The sequence below is a fragment of the Tubulanus polymorphus genome, chromosome 1 (genome assembly GCF_964204645.1).
Source record: "Tubulanus polymorphus chromosome 1, tnTubPoly1.2, whole genome shotgun sequence".
NCBI lineage: Eukaryota > Metazoa > Nemertea > Palaeonemertea > Tubulaniformes > Tubulanidae > Tubulanus > Tubulanus polymorphus.
In genome coordinates, this window is record NC_134025.1 from 2,215,717 (window position 1) to 2,234,242 (window position 18,526).

Below are 18,526 nucleotides of genomic sequence, written 5' to 3' on the forward strand. Positions count from 1 at the left end.
ATGAGATTTGAGATTAGTTGTCAGTAGTTTAACAGTGTCCGGATATAAGGGGTCGATTAGTTTAATCAAAAGAATGATCAGGGGACCATCAACATAATCTGAGTATCGATCGCCATGCACTCGGATGTTATCTATTAACGCGGCTATTTGTTTCTATAATCCTTTGGATCTGTTCTGGCTGATTAGGTTGGATACAAAGCTTACATCTCGTCAGGTATATTCGCATGGGGATTCATTTGTGAACGCGCATTGAATTGTTCTTTCCGAGCCATGCGCCAGCTCAGTAGGTAGCTAATATACGGCACGTGCTGCGTGTTTAGTTGTAAGTTCGCGCAACAGTCACATGTGTCTTTAAAGTCACAAAAGCACCTGGTCCCCAATTTTACCGCGGATATCCCGCCTCTCATGAGGGTTTCAATAATAAAACAGATTGTCCGTCAGAGAACGGGATATCATTTGCCCGTTTCATGTATTTAACAAAGAAATTTAACGGTGGGATTCTAAATAGATGAATAGCGTAGCCACATTTGTACATCTAGTACTGATTGCAATATAGATAATTTTTAATCATTTTGATGATAATAAAGATTGCGTCCTTGTAAATAAAACACATTTTTTTGTACACACACGCGCGCTAGGTTTAAATAATTTTCAAACTGAGGACGCCGAGCCACGTGGAAGTACTTCGTTTTTCCATCATTGGTATTCATCAATTGAATTTTACTAAATTACTCGATTAAAAAGATTATGCATTACATACACTGTGTTTACATCGGAGTCGACTGTCTCAGATTATCGCGTAGCCCTGACAATATATAACAAGTTTTCTGACTCCGATTCGTCGTAATAATGACCCATCCCTGCTCCGACACCCCGGGATTTGCGGCGCGGAGAGAATTCATTGGTCCCGCAACATATGAGGCAGCGCAGTCTACCGTAAATTCTGTGTGATCAGGGAAGTGTGATGAGATCACACTTCCCTGGTGTGATCAAAGACAAACATATCGACACAATTTTTAAATAAGAATAGAATCTCAAAGACCCTAATTAATGACAGATTATTAATTCTTTTATTAGAAACCAAAAGGTTGTCTGGTGTCTATTGTTTTTTGTATGTGCTACAGCCGCTGGCGAGCTGGCTGCTGGCTGGCTGTTGGCTGCTGGCTCTGTCTGTCACTCGTGGTATTACCGCTGCTTCCTCTCCTTTTACCGGTTTTGCTTCTGCTGGTTCCGCGTTATAAAGTCACCTGAGGACGATTCATCGGCTAGAATTTCCGAACGCTGAAGCAAAAGCCGATTTTTTTCGTCAGGAAAACTTCATGTTACAGATATAATTTCTGACATGAAATATTATCCGAAGGATCGGTTAGATAATAATATGCGCACAAGCGATTATGGGTTTAAATTGTGTTTTCAATAACGGGGTTTATATTTCAACGAGCTCGCGAAAAGGGTTCGGAGCTAAGACACAAGGTTTTCAATAACAGACGAAACTTCTGCTCCCTTCCTTTGTACGTAGGTAACATTATCTTACCATTAACGAAGCAAAGCGAATAATTTCCATATAAAAGGCGTTTAAAACATGACAAGATTAATCTCCATCGAGAAAAAAAGAACAGTTTTATCTGATCCGCTTTATATCATTTGGTAAATAGACATACTTTATGATTTTATGTATAATAATTTATCGCTATAAGAAATTAGGATGCTGCCTTTTTATTGAAATACTAAAACGAAGAAAGTTCCGCTTCGTGGCCATCGAATCGTAACTATCGGAAAATGGACCTTTTTGTATAACTTAGCATGTTGTTTTTCCATCCTATTCTTATTCCGCCGTCTTTAGTATAGACCGGTCCGGGAAAATCTTTTTAAGATTACGTGTCCCATTAAACCAGTTTGTACAATTGTGATGAGTAATAGATGTATATATTTGAACTATATTGATACCGCTGGTCTCTTCAAGTGGTAACTTACTTCCTTTTCCTTTTTGTCGTTTTAAGTCCCTCCATATCATTTACGTAATCATTTTTCTGCTCATCTGATTTCAACCTATGATATTAGAGAACCCTAACTGTCTATCTGTCTGTCTCCAATTAGTTATGATACCATGTTTTGATTTTGTCATAAAAGTTGTAATTGACAAAAAAGTTTACATACGTCATAATCTAAATGAAAAGTAACCGATCGCACTTCTTTCTAAATCGATTGTTTTATAATGTACTTATTCAAACATCAGACGGACTGTAGGCAATAAGAGGTGTCTACCCGGCCGTCGTCTCCCCGGGGCAGAGGTATCCGAGCCCATCACAGTCATTATGAAGACACCGATCAAGGTCATATGGAATCTACTGGACGATGGTTTGATAATAATCTATTGACAATAACCATGTCCAAGAGGCCACACGCCCAAGCCTCATTAAACTCACGTCTCGTTTTGTTCTCTCCACGCGAAACTCGTGATCATTTTTGTGGCTGTCATTGTTCTCCAATTTCTCATAATAGGCCAAACGTCCGTTGTCCGGTAGCGTGGTGGCCGTCTGTCGTACGCGCGAATAACACGTCAATGTAAAACGTCTTTAATTTCCTACACGAACAATCAGTGTTCAATGACTGCAGACAAACCGGATGTAGATGTAGGAAATTAATGGTGTGTGTGTTACGAAACAGAGTGTAGTAATTAATTAACAAACTGTCCATTTCTCTAAATCTAATGCTACATTATAATATATTTCGAAGCCCGCATTTGAAGCCCAGCTGTTCATACCACTAAATAGCCTGTTTTTTTCTTACCAGCTTTTGGTACAGTTATGATCCACTGAATTGGAATTGGAAAGTGAATATTTGACAACCAGCCTACTGGTCCGGCACCACATTGAACACATGAAACCCTACTCCCAAACGTAGTCTTCCACTAGAGCACGATAATCTCAACTGGAACTAACAAGTTCGCTCGACCATGTGTTTGAAGTACCGGTAACAACGTTTGAGGTTTTGGTTGCGATGGTCTTTTTAAAGACCCCCTCTTCATGGAAACCACCCTCAATTTCTAATTTCTTGATTTCATTCTGTTTGCAAACTAGAACCTATGTAAAAACTGTTATCGTGGTTACCGGTTAGTAAAACATGTGAACTTATCCTGCAGTGTCCAGCCAATAGATACACTGAAACATCAATTCGATTTTGAATTCTAATACGATGAACTAAAACTGCCGTTAATATTCGTTTCAAGGTTTAACTTATACAAAACGTATACAAAAAAGCACTTTCTTTTATTTGAGATTAGGATCCTCAGACCTCTAGACGTCTATAGTAAAGCACTATGAATGCTGATATTTTAATAACAAACGTTTAAAACCGTAATTGGAGAAGTTTCTCTGAATAGATGGGTAAGTTCGGGTCTGGTTACTGGTCTTGTTAATGACGCGCTTACTGTAAGATGAAACGGCACAAACTACCAAGAAAGTGGGTAATTATATATGTTCGAATTGTAACGGGAGAATAGATCAAATTACCCTCGACACCTCCCGTGTTATTATAGCTACGCCGTATCATATATGATGGCAGCGTCTTCCTGACAATTATAAGTCACGGCGCGATCAACAAATAATTTACTGTGACGTCTGGAATTATTAATGATGGGCTTGGTCGTATTCGATCCTCGATATATCACCGATTCTCACAATATCCTTCATTCGATTCAGATTCAAACAATCGAAAATTAGGCAAAACTTGAAAAGAATTTCAATCTTTATTGACTCATAACGAATAAGCATTTACAATATATTAATCATATTTCATTAAATATTCACAGTATGATACAACTTATTTACAAAATGCGCATCACGTCCGCCATCTATCGGGCAATCTATCGATCTCTTAGTCGTTTCTGGGTAAAGGGAAATAAAACGGTGAATATCTCGTATAGTAATTCACATCAACAGGTAGAAACAGACAGAAGATTATCCGATCAACCTACAAAATAAATCAGCGAAAAATCCACCTTGTATTCGATTATCTGTGTTTAGATTCGCCAAAGTTTCAGTAAAACTCACATCATTTTTATTCTCATCCAACCAGTAACGTACAGTATGAAGAGCTACTTTGGCTGCATTTTTATTCGGGTAACCTGTAAAATTATCATCTAACATGTGAACATTTCCATATTGAAAACAATTTGAAACAAATATAGATTTTGAATTGTTTTACGATATTCTGTAGAGGATCTTCCACCCATAGAACAGGGAATAATACTCACCATATATACCAGTTGAGATACATGGAAATGCCTGCAACAAAAGACAGCAAAATAAAACCAGGAAACTCACAATTAATCTAAAGAATCGCATTGATTAAAACAACTTACGATTGATCTCAAATTATTCTCCTTCATTAAATCGAGACATTTCTTATAGCAACTTTCAAGTCTTGCAGGATTTTCACCCATGGGTCCAACAGTATGGATAACATCTACAGTAACGCGATATATTAATCTGATTATTGTTAAAATACAAATTCAGCAATCTAGAAAATGGGGGCAATTATCGTAGAGTCCAAATCATTACTTACGTTTAGCGGGCAAATTGTAACCTGTGGATGAAAAAGAACATTTTGTATTACCACCATTTATTTATTATCATCAATCAGTATTTATCGTTATCATAATCTCTTATCATTCATCATTATCATTAAACCTTTCATTATTGTTTATCATTGTCCATTATATCATTGCTCTGTTCATCAGGCTTTTACAGTATTTGTTACGCAAGTTTAATCGATGATAGATTCACCAGTACAATACGAATCCGGTTATTCCAATCCAGACGCAGATCGATGAATTTTCGATATTACCTAATGTTATTTTGGCATCACCGGTATCGCATCCTTGTAGCGCAGCGCATTCATGTTTTAAATACGGCCCAGCAGCTCGATGTATCGCTCCATCAACTACCAAACAAACATAGTATGAAAATACAGTTAACCGCATTAATCTTCAAATAGACGTTTCTAGTTATAATAAATATAGTTTATTGACCTCCCCCTCCTCCGAGTAAACTCTTATTCGCCGCATTAACGATAGCATCAATCTCTAGAGTGGTAATATCTCCTTTCCACAACGAAACCTTCGAAATGATTTCATCGTCAATCGAAAACTGTTCGCTGGATTCATCAACTGTAAAACAATGAAAAAATGTGTAATTCATACAGGTTTTATCGATACTTTGGAATAGCTGATGTAGCATGAGAAACGTACGTTCAATCTCGTCTTGCCGCGCTTGTTCTTCCCACGTTATAACATCCTCTAGAGTAACGAAATCTGACTTGCACTTATACAACTGTCTCTTTTCTTTCCTCGTCATTTTCATGTATCTTTCTAAAAATCAGAAAAGAAAACTTAATTAGTGTTTACTAGAATAATCTCAAATCGGCAAAACATCCGCTGAAATTAACCTTTTTCCTGTTCGCCCATAGTTCCCCGGGTTAAACGTCGTTTTGATGGTTGTTCTTCATCATCTGAAGATCCACTGTTCACGTTGCGAGTCAGGAATTTATCCATCCTGTTTCTGTTGTTATTGTATTTTGTATTAAGTTTCTACCGAGTATTAACGGCAGCTGACTGATTGTAGCTTTCTCAAAATACGGCGAAAAACTTCTTGGAATCGATGAAATAATGCGTATACTTCGTGCTGCGGCGATCATTTATAGAAGTTAAATGTGGTTCAGGACGAAGCAACTGAAAATAGAAGTAAAATATCAAATAGATTTCATATGCAAATCCCACCATTCCAACCAGAGTTTTTACTTAGAGATGAAAACATTACGTCCAAGTCATGGTGATCACCCATCCTCGCTTGCCAGGGTTTGATTACCGCTCGCTGGAGCTCATGCCAATACAAACCCTGACCGCAAACCCTTCATCGGTCTATTAAATTGCCCAAGGTTTCTTGGGTAGACTGGTTACCGCTAAATGTCAACCAGTCCATGTATCGAGTCAATTAAATGCGTAGCAAATGTGTGGATGAAAAATAACGCATCTGATAGGCTAGTTATACATAGACTGGTTGCCTTGAATGGTGGCCTCTTCTTCACGGCAATCTGTCCACCCAAGAAATCTTGGGCAATTGCAAGAGACCAAAGAATGAGGGATTTGCGTGCAGCAGGGTTTGTGTGTAAGTATGAGCTTCAGTTCAGATGTGCGAGGCAATCAAACCCTCAGCCTGGCAAGCGACGCGTCTAAAAGTTTAACACAACATGCTCAAGCGAGGATCCATATCAAGCTTACCCGTAACTACTTTTATGAATTCATAAAAAAATATTTTGGCTTTTTGTGCAAAAAATCAGGGAACGGAAATGGATATACTGGCTCCACGTACTCAGCGCCACCTGTCGCATTTCTGGGTGATGAAGACATTTGATGAATCCAAGATGGCGGCGCCCATCAAAATCGAATTTTTGCCGAAAACTGATGGTTAACCGATAGTTTTACCAATAAACGAGCACTTTCTGCAGCTCCCTATGAGATTGTTCAACACCGAGAACCTTAAAATGATTTTTTGAGTTGAGTTTTAATGTATTTTGTACTTGTAATTACTTTGATTCAAATTAATCAATAGTGCAAACATGATCACTTCAAAAAGCATTAAGCAAAAAAGTCCCCAGGCCAAGGCCAAGAAGACTCAAGTCCTAAAAGTTAGATCTGAAGAAGTTCAGAACATCTTCACCATGGATTAGTTCAGGCTGATTGCTACATTACACAGCAAACTGGTTATATTTGTAGAAAAAAAACTGGTAGATAAAGAATGGAATTCATCATTAAATTTGAGTTAATTCTATCTGAATATGAAATATTCTTACTTTACAGAAGGCGCTGCTGAACAGGATAATAATAATGATAAGACACGGTTGTGTAATACAACTAGTACTGGCTGTACTGACTGCGTTCATTCTAAAATTATTCTTCAGTCACGTCGGAACCGATGACAACGCTGTGAAAAATACGGATCATCAACAAACATCGACCGCTACCAGTTCATCGGCAATTCACAGTATTCAACCATCGGGTACCGTTAATAAAGCTGATGATAGTCTCCAGCAGCAGCAGCAGTCGACTGGACAACAATATATATCTATATCTAAAACTAGCGTTTCGCTGAAATCAGCCGAGGTTTCCTACAAAAGTTCATTCGATTCGTTAGAAAAAATTCTGCCCACAGAAAAACCGGCGACGTTGAATGAGAGGAAGGAATTTGAAGAATTAAGAACCGACGGTTCGTCGGTTTGGTGTTACGGTTCTGATCACACGAATAGAAACTGCGAATTTCACAATCTCTGTTACTCACCGACCAGCGATAGTTTCATATTCTATCATTCTACGTCTAGCGTCGTTCACGGAGTTCCGGCCGATAGATTCGACCCGACGTTACTCGATAGTTCGACGATTAAAGATCACAACGCCCTCTACTTCAACTATATCGATCTGCCGGTTATAGCGCTTTCCGAAATACGCGAAAACGATTTCGAATTTGTAAAAACGACGTCGCATTTAATCGGTCGTTTTAACGGCGGGAATTTAATGCACGTTTTACACGACGAACTCGTGCCGTTATTTTATACATATTCGCAAAAATTAGATCAGAAAAATACGAAATTCGCTAAGAATTTATTGAATATTCAGGTGATTTTCTACGATAAAACAACGGCGAATGAATACATGTCTCTGTATAACGCTATTACGATTCACGCGCCGATCTCGAGAACCGACATGTTCGATCGAAAGAGACATATCTGCTTCAGCGAACTTCACGTCGGACTTCGCTCGAGTTTAACGTGGTACGATTTCGGACTTTATAAACCGCAGAGACCGATCGCGGATACGGCTTTGACCGGTCGCGACCTGCGGCGCTTCGGTCGATTTTTACGAACGAATCTAGCGGCAGCGGCGACGACCGACCGACCGACGAAACTTTCGTTCAAGAATTACGTCGTGTTGCTGTCGAGGAAAGAGAATCGATTGATTATTAATGAGAATGATCTCGTAGTCGCCGTAGCTCGGGAGTTCAACGTTAAAGTGATCAGCGCGAGTTTAACGACTCATACGGTGAACGAAATAATTCAGTTAGTCAGTCGCGCTCGTGGAGTTATAGCAGTTCACGGTTCTCTTCTTGTCACCGCTATGTTTTTACCGCGCGGTTCGTTCGTTCTCGAGTTATTTCCGTACGCGATCGAACCGTCAAATTATACACCGTATAAAACTCTATGCGAGTTGCCGGGCGTCGATTTAAAATACGCGGCGTTGAGAAATACGCGCGTGGAATCGACGGTCGCGTATCCCGACAACGAGAAACACCTCGGCGGATTACAACATTTATCGGAATCCGTTCGCGAGCAAATAATGACACGAGATTTCGTTCCGAGTCATCTGTGCTGTAATGATCCGGCTTGGTTGTATCGGATATATCAGGATACGCACGTAAACATTGCCGAAGTTTTAAACATTTTACGCGAATTGACAAACGATCAGAAACACGAAGTAATTCATGATGAATTGTTCCCGGCGCCCGTTACACAGATTCGGTGTCGTTTGAATACGGAAGAAAGTGTTATTTATTTAGATTTATTCTGGTCTCCTCCGATGAATTTGAAATATTTGCAGTATTTTGAAGTGAAATATGAAGTATGGTTACAGGTTGATAGTCGAGATGAATATAAGGCTTGGTTTACCACAAAAACTGACGTCAAACTCCCAGTGATTAGAAATACAACGTATAATTTATGGATTCGTTGTCTTATAGATTCTAAAGTCGGGCCATTCAATGAGCACAAGCAATGTTCCACGTGAATTGTACGTATTTATTATTTTTACAAATAAAGATAAATTATTCACCCGTAAAATTTTATTCTTTTTAATTTTTGGGATTTGCTGGGATTCGAATCACCGAGAAATGATAATATGAGAAACGCGGGATTTGTCGCTTAATGTGTCGGACGGTTATTTAGAGACGTTTAATTCGGGATTCGAACCCGATATATCAGGGGCGTCAAAATGCGGGATTCGAACCTAAACGAGCTGTCAGTCAACATTCCCGGATGCGAAGAAATGGCCGACTACGTTCACAGTTTGTTATTTTCTCCGTTGCTGTCACCTATTTAAGGATTCCTATCGTTCTATCGAGTGTTCACCGACCCCGAATAGAGGAATAATAACTGGGAGATTTGTAGAATATTTTGGAATAAAGTGGTTCAGGTTGGTTTTATTGGATTCGTTTTAACTGATTGATTGATTTACGACACGGTTCCCGGGTCGAGTGACGGGAGTGTGTTTGACGCGGTGTATGTGGGTTCATTATTAGTGAATCATAATTTATCAAATCTACCCCACCCTCTGTCTGTTATAATCGATATGTTCTCTCTAATTGTAGAAATATAAACCAATTTTCTAATTTCGTAGAAAAGTAGGGAATTTGGAAATTCATGATTCTTTTGACTTGGGAATGGGTGGGAATGCCCGGATAGTTATCACCATTCATCCACATACCCCATTGATTGTACGTGTTTGTGTTACACTTTTGCTGGTATTTACAAAATATTTCTAAACCAAATATATGGTTATTTCACATGGAAATCAAAAATATGTTCTAAAAGCGCGCATGCCATATCTCAATCTGTCCTGATTTCCTGCCAGAAAATTAACACTCATATTTTTTGCTTCGATATTGAATAGGAAATATAACCAAATTCAAAGTACTGCTATTAAAACGTAAAAAAAAAAACTGGCTTGAAATGAGATTCAAGATTAATTTCTTTTTCCATTTCATCAGAAAATGTTTAAAAAGAAGAAGCAGAGACCGGAAATATCAGTGCCGTCGAACTATCAACATCGGGTACACATTGGATACGATGCAAGAGAGGGTAAATACGTAGGTGTACCTCCTCAATGGGCGAGCGTTATTAAATCGAATCCTGTTTCCGATGATGAAAGACCTCAACCGATCGTCGACCCTTCGGCTATCACTCCTGTAGAATTGAAACCTCTCAAGGTATGTCTGCAAATTTTGTATTAATCACTCATTAATCAAATTCTGCAATTACAACATTTATACTCATTATGCAGTATGATTCTTCCACTAGAATTTTAAGATCTCACATTCAGCATCTTATCCCTGGTCTTGTTATTACTATGTACTTTTGAATTTGTTTTAAATGTTATGTTTTATTTTATTATAGACCGTCGTACGAGGGTCATCTACATCTGATATAAATGGAGGCTATGATCAACATTACCCCCCGCACCAGCAGTACCCGCAGCACCAGCACCAGCAGCAGCAGCCTTATAAAGGAATATCAGTGGCTAGATCAAATTCATTAAGAGGACACAGTCCTCCGAGTTACAGGCGTAAAGAGATCGCTGAGAACATGCCTCCAACTTTACACGAAGATGAAAGTCCTCCGGCTTATGACGGTGATCCGAGAGCGGTTTACAGGAACGATCGTCCGCCTTCCAATTACGGACATCCCGATCAGTACGGATATCCCCAACCCGGACATCCCGATCAGTACGGACATCCCCCGCCCGGACATCCCGATCAGTACGGAGGTTATACCGGTAATAATAGACTACACGATCGCGGTGATTACCGCGATTACCCGGACGGATACAACGCCGATCCGTATCAATCGCTCGGTCGTAATCCGCACGCCGTTCCGCCCGGATATAGGGAATCCCCGGCGCAGAAATACGGCAGACGCGGGGGATATCCCGACGACTATCCCGGCGATCCATCCGCGCGTCCGGGTAGCGGGCAGTATCCGCCTCAGTATCCGCCTAACGATCGCGGATACGGAACTATCGAACGTCAACAAAGACAACAACAACAACAGGCTCCACCTTCACCGTACAGACAACAATCACCCAGTAAATCACGCAGTAGAGACGAGCCTCCGCCGAATGGTGCTAATACCGATTCTATCAGTCGTCAATATCCACTTCAGAAAAATAATCTAGGTTCGCAGCAATATGAACGTGTAAGTAATCATTATAGTAATCATAATCATCGGAAGTAATTACTGTAATCAGTAATTGAGGTGTTCGTTCTGATTGTTTGCTTCCTTAATTGCCGCTTATTTGTGTCATAGGAAATAGATACATGATACACAGACTGAGCGCGTTGATATCATCAAATAACAGTTGAATATAAACATGTAGTTTATTTCCGTATCAGACACAACCTGAACTGCTTTTTTCTGCTGATGATTTTCCAGTCGGAATGATTCAACATTGTATAGTAGTAACGCTCTTGTGCATGTGATTCATGATTCTGCTCGCTGATTCCTGTTCACTGCATGAACTACCGTCTGAAGCCTGATTTATTTATCGAATGTTGCCCGATTTCATGTTTTGTATGTCTAACGAAATACTAAAAACCGATTTATTTTTCATCCCTCTGAACTCCCGAGCGCCACTCGGAGACGTATTGGCGGGTTTGAGGTTTGCTTTACCCCGATTAGCGAGACCCAGTTTCACAAAAATTATTAAACTCTAGAATAAACTGTTATCAATTTAAAACCTTTGACTAAGAGTAATTCAGCTACTGCCTGGATTCAAACCTATGAACCTCAGATTAGTTCGATTAGATTTATCTATCTTATTGAGAGTTCAGTGACCGATGGTTTAAACTTCTCGGTCACCAAACCTTATACTAGGAATCAATGAAAATGTATTGGAACTTTGGCAGCGATGTAGTTAATGTTAGAACTGGTAGTGTACGATCTGTTGAGCCTCGTGTTTTATCCTGACGTCGGTGAATTGATAAAAATGATTATCACTTTACTGCGAGGGAAACAGGTGAAGACTCGTTGTACGTGACTCATACGCAACAATTCTTCAGATTCTTCTCGTTTTTTTCCGCGTCGAATAACAAGAATTATTTGATAAGAATTTCGTCTGTTCGGCATCATTTATAAACCGCCGCATTCACACTACGTTATTTACAGCATTCGTAAATTAGTCTGTTCCGTTTAAACTAGACCGCTTTTGAATTTTTAATTGGACCATTTCTCCACGAGTGAATGAACAGTTTTTACTGCTTTGGAATCCCGGTATTGCATCTAGCTGGACCAACGATGACAGCTGATTTAAAAACATGTGTGAAACTGATTTGGTCCATTTTGAATTGGTCCGAGGTGAATGAGAATAGATTAACGAGTGATTGTGTAAAATGCAGCTTCGTTAGTAGAATGAATGTTTTGATTTATTGATTAGTATTACTATTAGCTTTGTGCATGTTTCTTTTTTCTGAAGGGTTCGGACCTAAAACTAAACGGTCCTTCGTCACCAGCCCAGACCCCTCCCCCCGTACAAACACCGACTAGCACTCCAGCCGGAGGAGGAAATATACCGAAAACCACTCCAACTCCAGAACAACAACGATTATCTCATGAACAGGTATTTATTGAGTGAAATCAAACTACACACAAAATTGTAATTTAATTGATCTTGAATAATCAGGAAATTAATTGAAAAGGCGACCATTCGAAGAATAGCCTAGCGCCCGATATATTCTATTCTCTAGGTCACCATACAGCACCACAGCTTGAGAAACTCTTTTGATATTTAATCGCTGGCAATTTGCCATTTTTACTGAGAAAGTAAAACTGAAGTAGTATGCGGTAGATTTAAAACGAGTACAAATAAAACTCATTCGATACTAATTCATTACTGGGTGACGGTCTGAAATCAAACGAATTTCATCCCATAAAATATACGAAATAAAATTTCTCTTCATAACACGTTCGAAGCGTCTAGAAAATGGAGGATAGCTGTAGACTAATTATTTATAAGATGCAGATCATGTTTCGTTGACCTTAGAATACCGATGTCTGTCGCTATAAACGTAGTATTGAAGTACGGATTAATAATGGTTACAATGAGACCTGAATAAACAATGGCTTTCTAAGCACTGAGTCCTATAAGTACAATTATATATATATATACATGTATACGCATGGTTTTTGATTAGAACTAACCCGAGCATGCCTGCTTGAATACTATAAAAATATTCCCCCGCAAAATGTTCAAAATAATAATATAATTTCTGAATAAATATTATTATGTTTTAGAGGTCTAGATATTTGTGGTTTTGTAATCTAAAAACAGAGTTATGCGAAAAATCTCTAGTTTGCCTGGAATGTTGTTTTTCTATGTCGGGTGGTCCGGGTTGAATTCTATATTTTGACCGGGTTATTTTACAGTTTCGAACTGCTCTGTCGATGGTTGTCACTCCTGGAGATCCTCGACACGAATTAGATAGTTTCGTAAAAATTGGCGAAGGTTCGACGGGCATCGTCTGCTTGGCTACGAAACGTGGAACGGGACATCAAGTCGCCGTCAAAAAAATGGACCTCAGAAAGCAACAAAGAAGAGAACTATTGTTTAATGAGGTGAACTTGAGATTCCCCTTCAAGGGTTTTTGTAGCGAGTTCAACTAAGTGTGAAAAGTGCTTACTTTTGGACTGATATATGATAGGCTCTGATTAGTCACTTTTCAGTTTAAATCCTGAAAGCGCTGGAAAGTACATTTTGGACACAATCTCATCACTCACTAATTTCATAGATTAATCATTGGAAAAAGAGCAGGTTTTGACTTAAAACGTCCTGAAAAGTGCTGATTTGCCTCGGTGCGACTGCTACAAATCCTGTCTGATTCACTTTCATGCCTTGTGTTGTTAAATTAGTAAAGTTAGTAAAATTAGTTTAAGAATGTACTGGATTGGTAACAGAAGCTGGGTAATTATTGAGTGACAGCGCTTTGAGCATTCTTTGGAAAGGCGCTATATAAGCACTAATTATTATTATTATTAATTATTATAAAGAAATTATTAAACTTAAATTCGTAAGCCTCACTTAACTCGGATATTGTAGATGCGGCAAAATCTGTCAGAGTTAAGCAATGTTCATGTTAAGGATCAGAAAAACAAGAAAGGAAATCAAGAAATGATTTTATTTCGGTGTATATGTCCGAGTAAGGTTAGAAGTTAATGTTTTGTAAATTTTGCAGGTCGTAATAATGAAAGACTATCATCATCCGAACATAGTAGATATGTACGATAGTTTCCTGGTCGGGGATGAGTTGTGGGTCGTGATGGAGTTTTTAGAAGGTGGCGCTCTCACTGATATTGTTACTAACACACGGTATGTTCTACTCTATTGTATAATATCACTGATAATGAGAAGCCAAAGAGCACGTTATTTCTCCGCGTCAGATTCATTAATATCATCCAGGGTCCGGCCGCATCTAGGCACTGATTGAACAGGGAAATATGCCAAAATACGGGTACGGACATATCATATATTAATTGAAAGGGCGCCCCAAAACAAACTCATCAGAAAACATTAACTCATTTTTGGAAATACAGAGAAGGTTATGAATTAAGTAGGCTATCAGTTTAATATGTTTCATTTTCCCATAAGATTTCAGGGTAAATTAACAGTTTTGTGGGTACAGTCCTCCTAAACCCTTGGATCTGCCTCTGTCATCATCAATACCAATGATTCTTAATACAGTAAAACCTCTCTACAATAAACGACTGGGTAGATAAACGTTTGCTAGGGAGAGATTTTAACTGTTGGCGTTAATTTCCCAATTTTCCATTAACTCAAGTCAATTTGTACTATGCAAATATCTATTTAATACATTTACCTCGTAATTGACCATGAATGATCTACATGAACTGGTTGATAATGAATACTATCACAGAAAAAACATCACAACTTATGAATTTGTACTGTAGAAAGGTTCTCTTTCTTGAAAACTTGGAAACTTCGGTTCCAGCGTTTGTTATAGGAGGCAATCGTTATATCGTATATTTCAGGATGGACGAACAACAGATAGCTACAGTTTGTAAATCTGTACTAAAAGCTCTAGCATTCTTGCATTCCAACGGTGTTATACATCGTGATATTAAATCTGATTCTATACTGCTGGCACAAGATGGAAAGGTAGGTCAATAGCCGATTAAATTGCTATCATTCTTATTTCTTACCATGAATAGCTTTGTCTTTTTCGCCTTTTGATAAAAGCTACGAAAAAAACTTCATAAAGTAATGAGCTCTTGAATGAAGTAACCATCGATGGCCAGTTTGATTATTGATATATATTATGATGTGATAAAGTATTTTGATGCGTCGTTTTAATTTCCAGGTGAAATTATCCGATTTCGGTTTTTGCGCACAAGTTTCACAAGAATTACCTCGACGTAAATCTCTGGTTGGAACGCCGTATTGGATGGCTCCTGAAGTCATATCTAGACGGCCGTACGGAACTGAAGTAAATAATTCCATATATTATTCATATTTTCCTGATATTTGTAATTTATATTAAAATGTTGTTGTTTGTATTTTTCAGGTTGATATCTGGTCTTTAGGAATAATGGTGATTGAAATGGTCGATACTGAACCACCGTTCTTTAATGAACCACCGCTACAAGCGATGCGTAGAATTCGAGATATGCCACCCCCAAAAATCAAGAATACTCATAAAGTAAGCATCATTTAAAGTGAAAATAGGTTTGTTATGTATTAGTTATTTCAAAGGATCCCGGCGCTTGACGAACAGCTAAACCGTTGTGCCGACCTGATTACCATTACCATTTGAGAGTAGGGTAGTGACTACTCTTTTAAGAGCTCAGTTACTCCTAAAGATATCTAATCAGGATGTCATGAAAATCAAATGGATTCTAGTTCATTTTCACGCGGGAGACCGAGTGACTAGTAGTGAATTTAGAATTTTGCTTTCATTTTAAAGAGTACGTCATGTGAAATATTTTCGTTGTAGATTTCACCTCGTCTTCAAGGTTTTATCGAGAAAATGTTGATTCGTGATCCGTCGCAGAGAGCCACGGCATTCGAACTGTTACAACATCCGTTCCTTCGTCAAGCCGGTCCTAACAACTGTCTGGTTCCCTTGATGCGTTCGTATCGCAATAGTTCATGTTAGCTCATCATTGAATACAGTAAACCCATCGGTCAGGTGTCGCGTTGATGTGAAAAATGGGAAAAATGTTTCTTAAAAAAGATGACATTTAAGCTGATTCCTGAACATTTTGAGGGATGAAATTGATTATTAATTGATTATGAATAGTTATGTCCAGATTGTGACATCGATCACATTAATGGTCTACCTATCAATAAGAGTGTGCTATGTAAAATGTGAAGTCTGTTTTGGATTTCTCATAAATCGGATGAATTTGATAGGTCCCAAATGAACCAGATCGAGCAGGGTTTACAGTAGTAGGTGTTATAAGCAGTTATATGGTCAAATCTTTAATGAATTGAATTGAAATGGACCCAGTTTCATGGTTAAGATTTCTTCACTCATATTGCAACCTGAGGTCAAATGTAACGATGAAACTGTGGTAACTGGATGCCGGTTATGCTTCTATGTTTTATTGAATACAAGTTGATTTTGAACATCTATTCGGTGTTTGTCGATCAACTTATGATGAAGTCACAGTTAAAACAGAGTTTTCATGTTATTGACGAAATTATGAATTTGGGTTTTGAATAGAATGCAAAACACCTTCGTGGAACGGCAATTAACAAAATTGCGGCGATGATAGAAATTTTATGAAAGAGAGTATTTTAGAATTTGTTTCCCATTAGTTCCGTATCGATAACTGCTTTATTGAATAAATCCCATACGAGCAAAAATGGAATCAAAAGATGTGTAAATATATTTTTAAAACAAAAAGTTGTCCAGTGTAATTTGGCACTTTAAACATAGTGAGGTATTATTAGGAATAGCATATCATCGTGTATTCGCTTAGTGAAGACACTAAACTGTAAAATACTGCGCGACTCAAAAATGAATTTTTTATAACTGTAAAAAAAATTCTAGACTTTTTTTACGATACTGGTATATTTTGCTACGTACGTACGGCCTCGTATTCTATCATTCTGTTCCTATTATCTAAATACAGATATCGAATCTGCAGCCTGGACCCTGCTACCCTTCAGACATTCCAATTTCACTGGTACGATCATCCTGACTTCCAATGTGTTCAGGACTCGGCCATGAATAATTGAAAATCAACTACAAACACCAAACATTAGATTCAAAAACCGATCGTCCACACCACACAGTACAATAATGAATATGTGAAGGTTGGTGGTTCTGGTCTGCAGATTGAGTGTATAATGCTGAATAGTTGTGTATTTTTTCGTTGATTATTTTCTGTCATTGATTCAAATGTAGTTGATGTTTTAGTGTCTGTTATTGATAATACATATCATTCTAGTTAATCGCGTCACATCATCATCAGTAGACTGTACTAAACAGTAATACATCTGTATCGTATGAAGACTGAATGCATTTATAAAATACAGTTATTTCAACATTTATTGGTCATTCATTCATTCATTCATTCATTAATCATAACTTCTAGAGATCCATCCAATATTAGAAGAATTCCATCCTGTATATTGAACACAGAACACGTATTTACAGATATTTTATACCGCTGTTATAAACTAGGCCTGTTTACGCGAATCATAATGGGTACAATTTGTTTGTTTTTGTTTCTAGAAAACCATGAATTTGTCACTGATGAAATGATACTGTTCTCTTCGACGACGAGCTTCTTTTGTTTTATACATATCAGCAGAAATTCATACAAATAAAGATTTTGGGGCCATTCGTAAAATACATCAATTATTAGGAGGAAAGGTTGACCATTTCTTGTCATGGGTATGATGTTAAAGATTACATGTTTTATACACGGGGTTGAAAAATGGCATCATTTTGCATACGTGCTTTATGAGACAGCCCTTGGTCTTTATTATGAATTTTTGATTTATTTGAGTTCTAGTTACACATGTATATTAGTATAGGCATTGTACTTAACCAATGTAAACCTCTAGTTCCAGTTTCGATAGAAAGGGCAAAAAGAGTTAATAATCAGGCAAATTCATAAGTTTAAGTTGAAATTTAATTTTTGTTGCAGTATTATTATGATGATGATTATTATAATGATGATGATTATTATTATTATTATTATTATTATTATTTTTATTATTCTTATTATTATTATTATTATTATTAAGGTTATTATGGTATAATTAGCTGTATCGTTTATCATGGCTTCGTTTTTAATTCCATGAAAACATTATTTAAAACGTGGCAATATCTGAAATAATTAAACGCTCGATGAAATTGAACAGAAATTCTCTAAATCGCAATCCATCCATCATTTATTTATGTAGGTTTAGTTTTAGTTTTCGACCGATTCTTTCTTCCGTATAATCATCATCTTTCTGTTTCGTAGCTTTATCGAATTTTATATATCGGGAAAAATTAAAAATATATAAAATATGAATAGCCGGATCGCCAGGGGTTGCTTTCGTACAAAAATTCAATTCTTGGATCCTCGGTTCTCCCCCAGTTGAAATTAGTTATTTTTTGTTTATCGTTTAGCGAACATTTGTAAATACCATATATTATAATGAGAATGTTACATCTATAGCAATTAAAATCGC

General features: G+C 37.8%; 3 protein-coding genes across 4 annotated transcripts; 2 read left to right on the forward strand and 1 right to left on the reverse strand.

The window, feature by feature from the left end:
* Positions 1 to 3,764: 3,764 nt before the first annotated feature.
* Positions 3,765 to 6,340, reverse strand: LOC141900928 (macro domain-containing protein RSc0334-like). Of its 2 annotated transcripts, none has more exons than XM_074787984.1 (10): positions 6,281 to 6,340; positions 5,449 to 5,731; positions 5,248 to 5,371; positions 5,033 to 5,157; positions 4,849 to 4,944; positions 4,567 to 4,587; positions 4,364 to 4,467; positions 4,256 to 4,286; positions 4,053 to 4,126; positions 3,765 to 3,972 (listed from the first exon to the last, which is right to left on the reverse strand). In XM_074787984.1, exons 2-10 carry the CDS (start codon positions 5,552 to 5,554, stop codon positions 3,877 to 3,879), a joined length of 777 nt encoding a protein of 258 aa, XP_074644085.1. In that variant the 5' UTR covers positions 5,555 to 5,731; positions 6,281 to 6,340; the 3' UTR covers positions 3,765 to 3,876. The 2 variants fall into 2 exon arrangements, with proteins under 2 accessions (XP_074644085.1, XP_074644084.1); XM_074787983.1 differs by having other exon boundaries at positions 3,774 to 3,972; positions 5,033 to 5,170; positions 5,252 to 5,371.
* Positions 6,341 to 6,424: 84 nt separating this feature from the next.
* On the forward strand, positions 6,425 to 8,861 carry LOC141900827 (protein O-linked-mannose beta-1,4-N-acetylglucosaminyltransferase 2-like). The gene is made up of 2 exons (XM_074787879.1): positions 6,425 to 6,555; positions 6,860 to 8,861. Exon 2 carries the CDS (start codon positions 6,887 to 6,889, stop codon positions 8,834 to 8,836), a length of 1,950 nt encoding a protein of 649 aa, XP_074643980.1. The 5' UTR covers positions 6,425 to 6,555; positions 6,860 to 6,886; the 3' UTR covers positions 8,837 to 8,861.
* Positions 8,862 to 9,094: 233 nt separating this feature from the next.
* Positions 9,095 to 16,056, forward strand: LOC141900816 (serine/threonine-protein kinase PAK mbt-like). The gene is made up of 10 exons (XM_074787869.1): positions 9,095 to 9,241; positions 9,816 to 10,034; positions 10,222 to 11,019; positions 12,296 to 12,439; positions 13,246 to 13,434; positions 14,052 to 14,185; positions 14,866 to 14,992; positions 15,195 to 15,320; positions 15,399 to 15,533; positions 15,828 to 16,056. Exons 2-10 carry the CDS (start codon positions 9,819 to 9,821, stop codon positions 15,987 to 15,989), a joined length of 2,031 nt encoding a protein of 676 aa, XP_074643970.1. The 5' UTR covers positions 9,095 to 9,241; positions 9,816 to 9,818; the 3' UTR covers positions 15,990 to 16,056.
* The last annotated feature ends 2,470 nt before the right edge of the window (positions 16,057 to 18,526 follow it).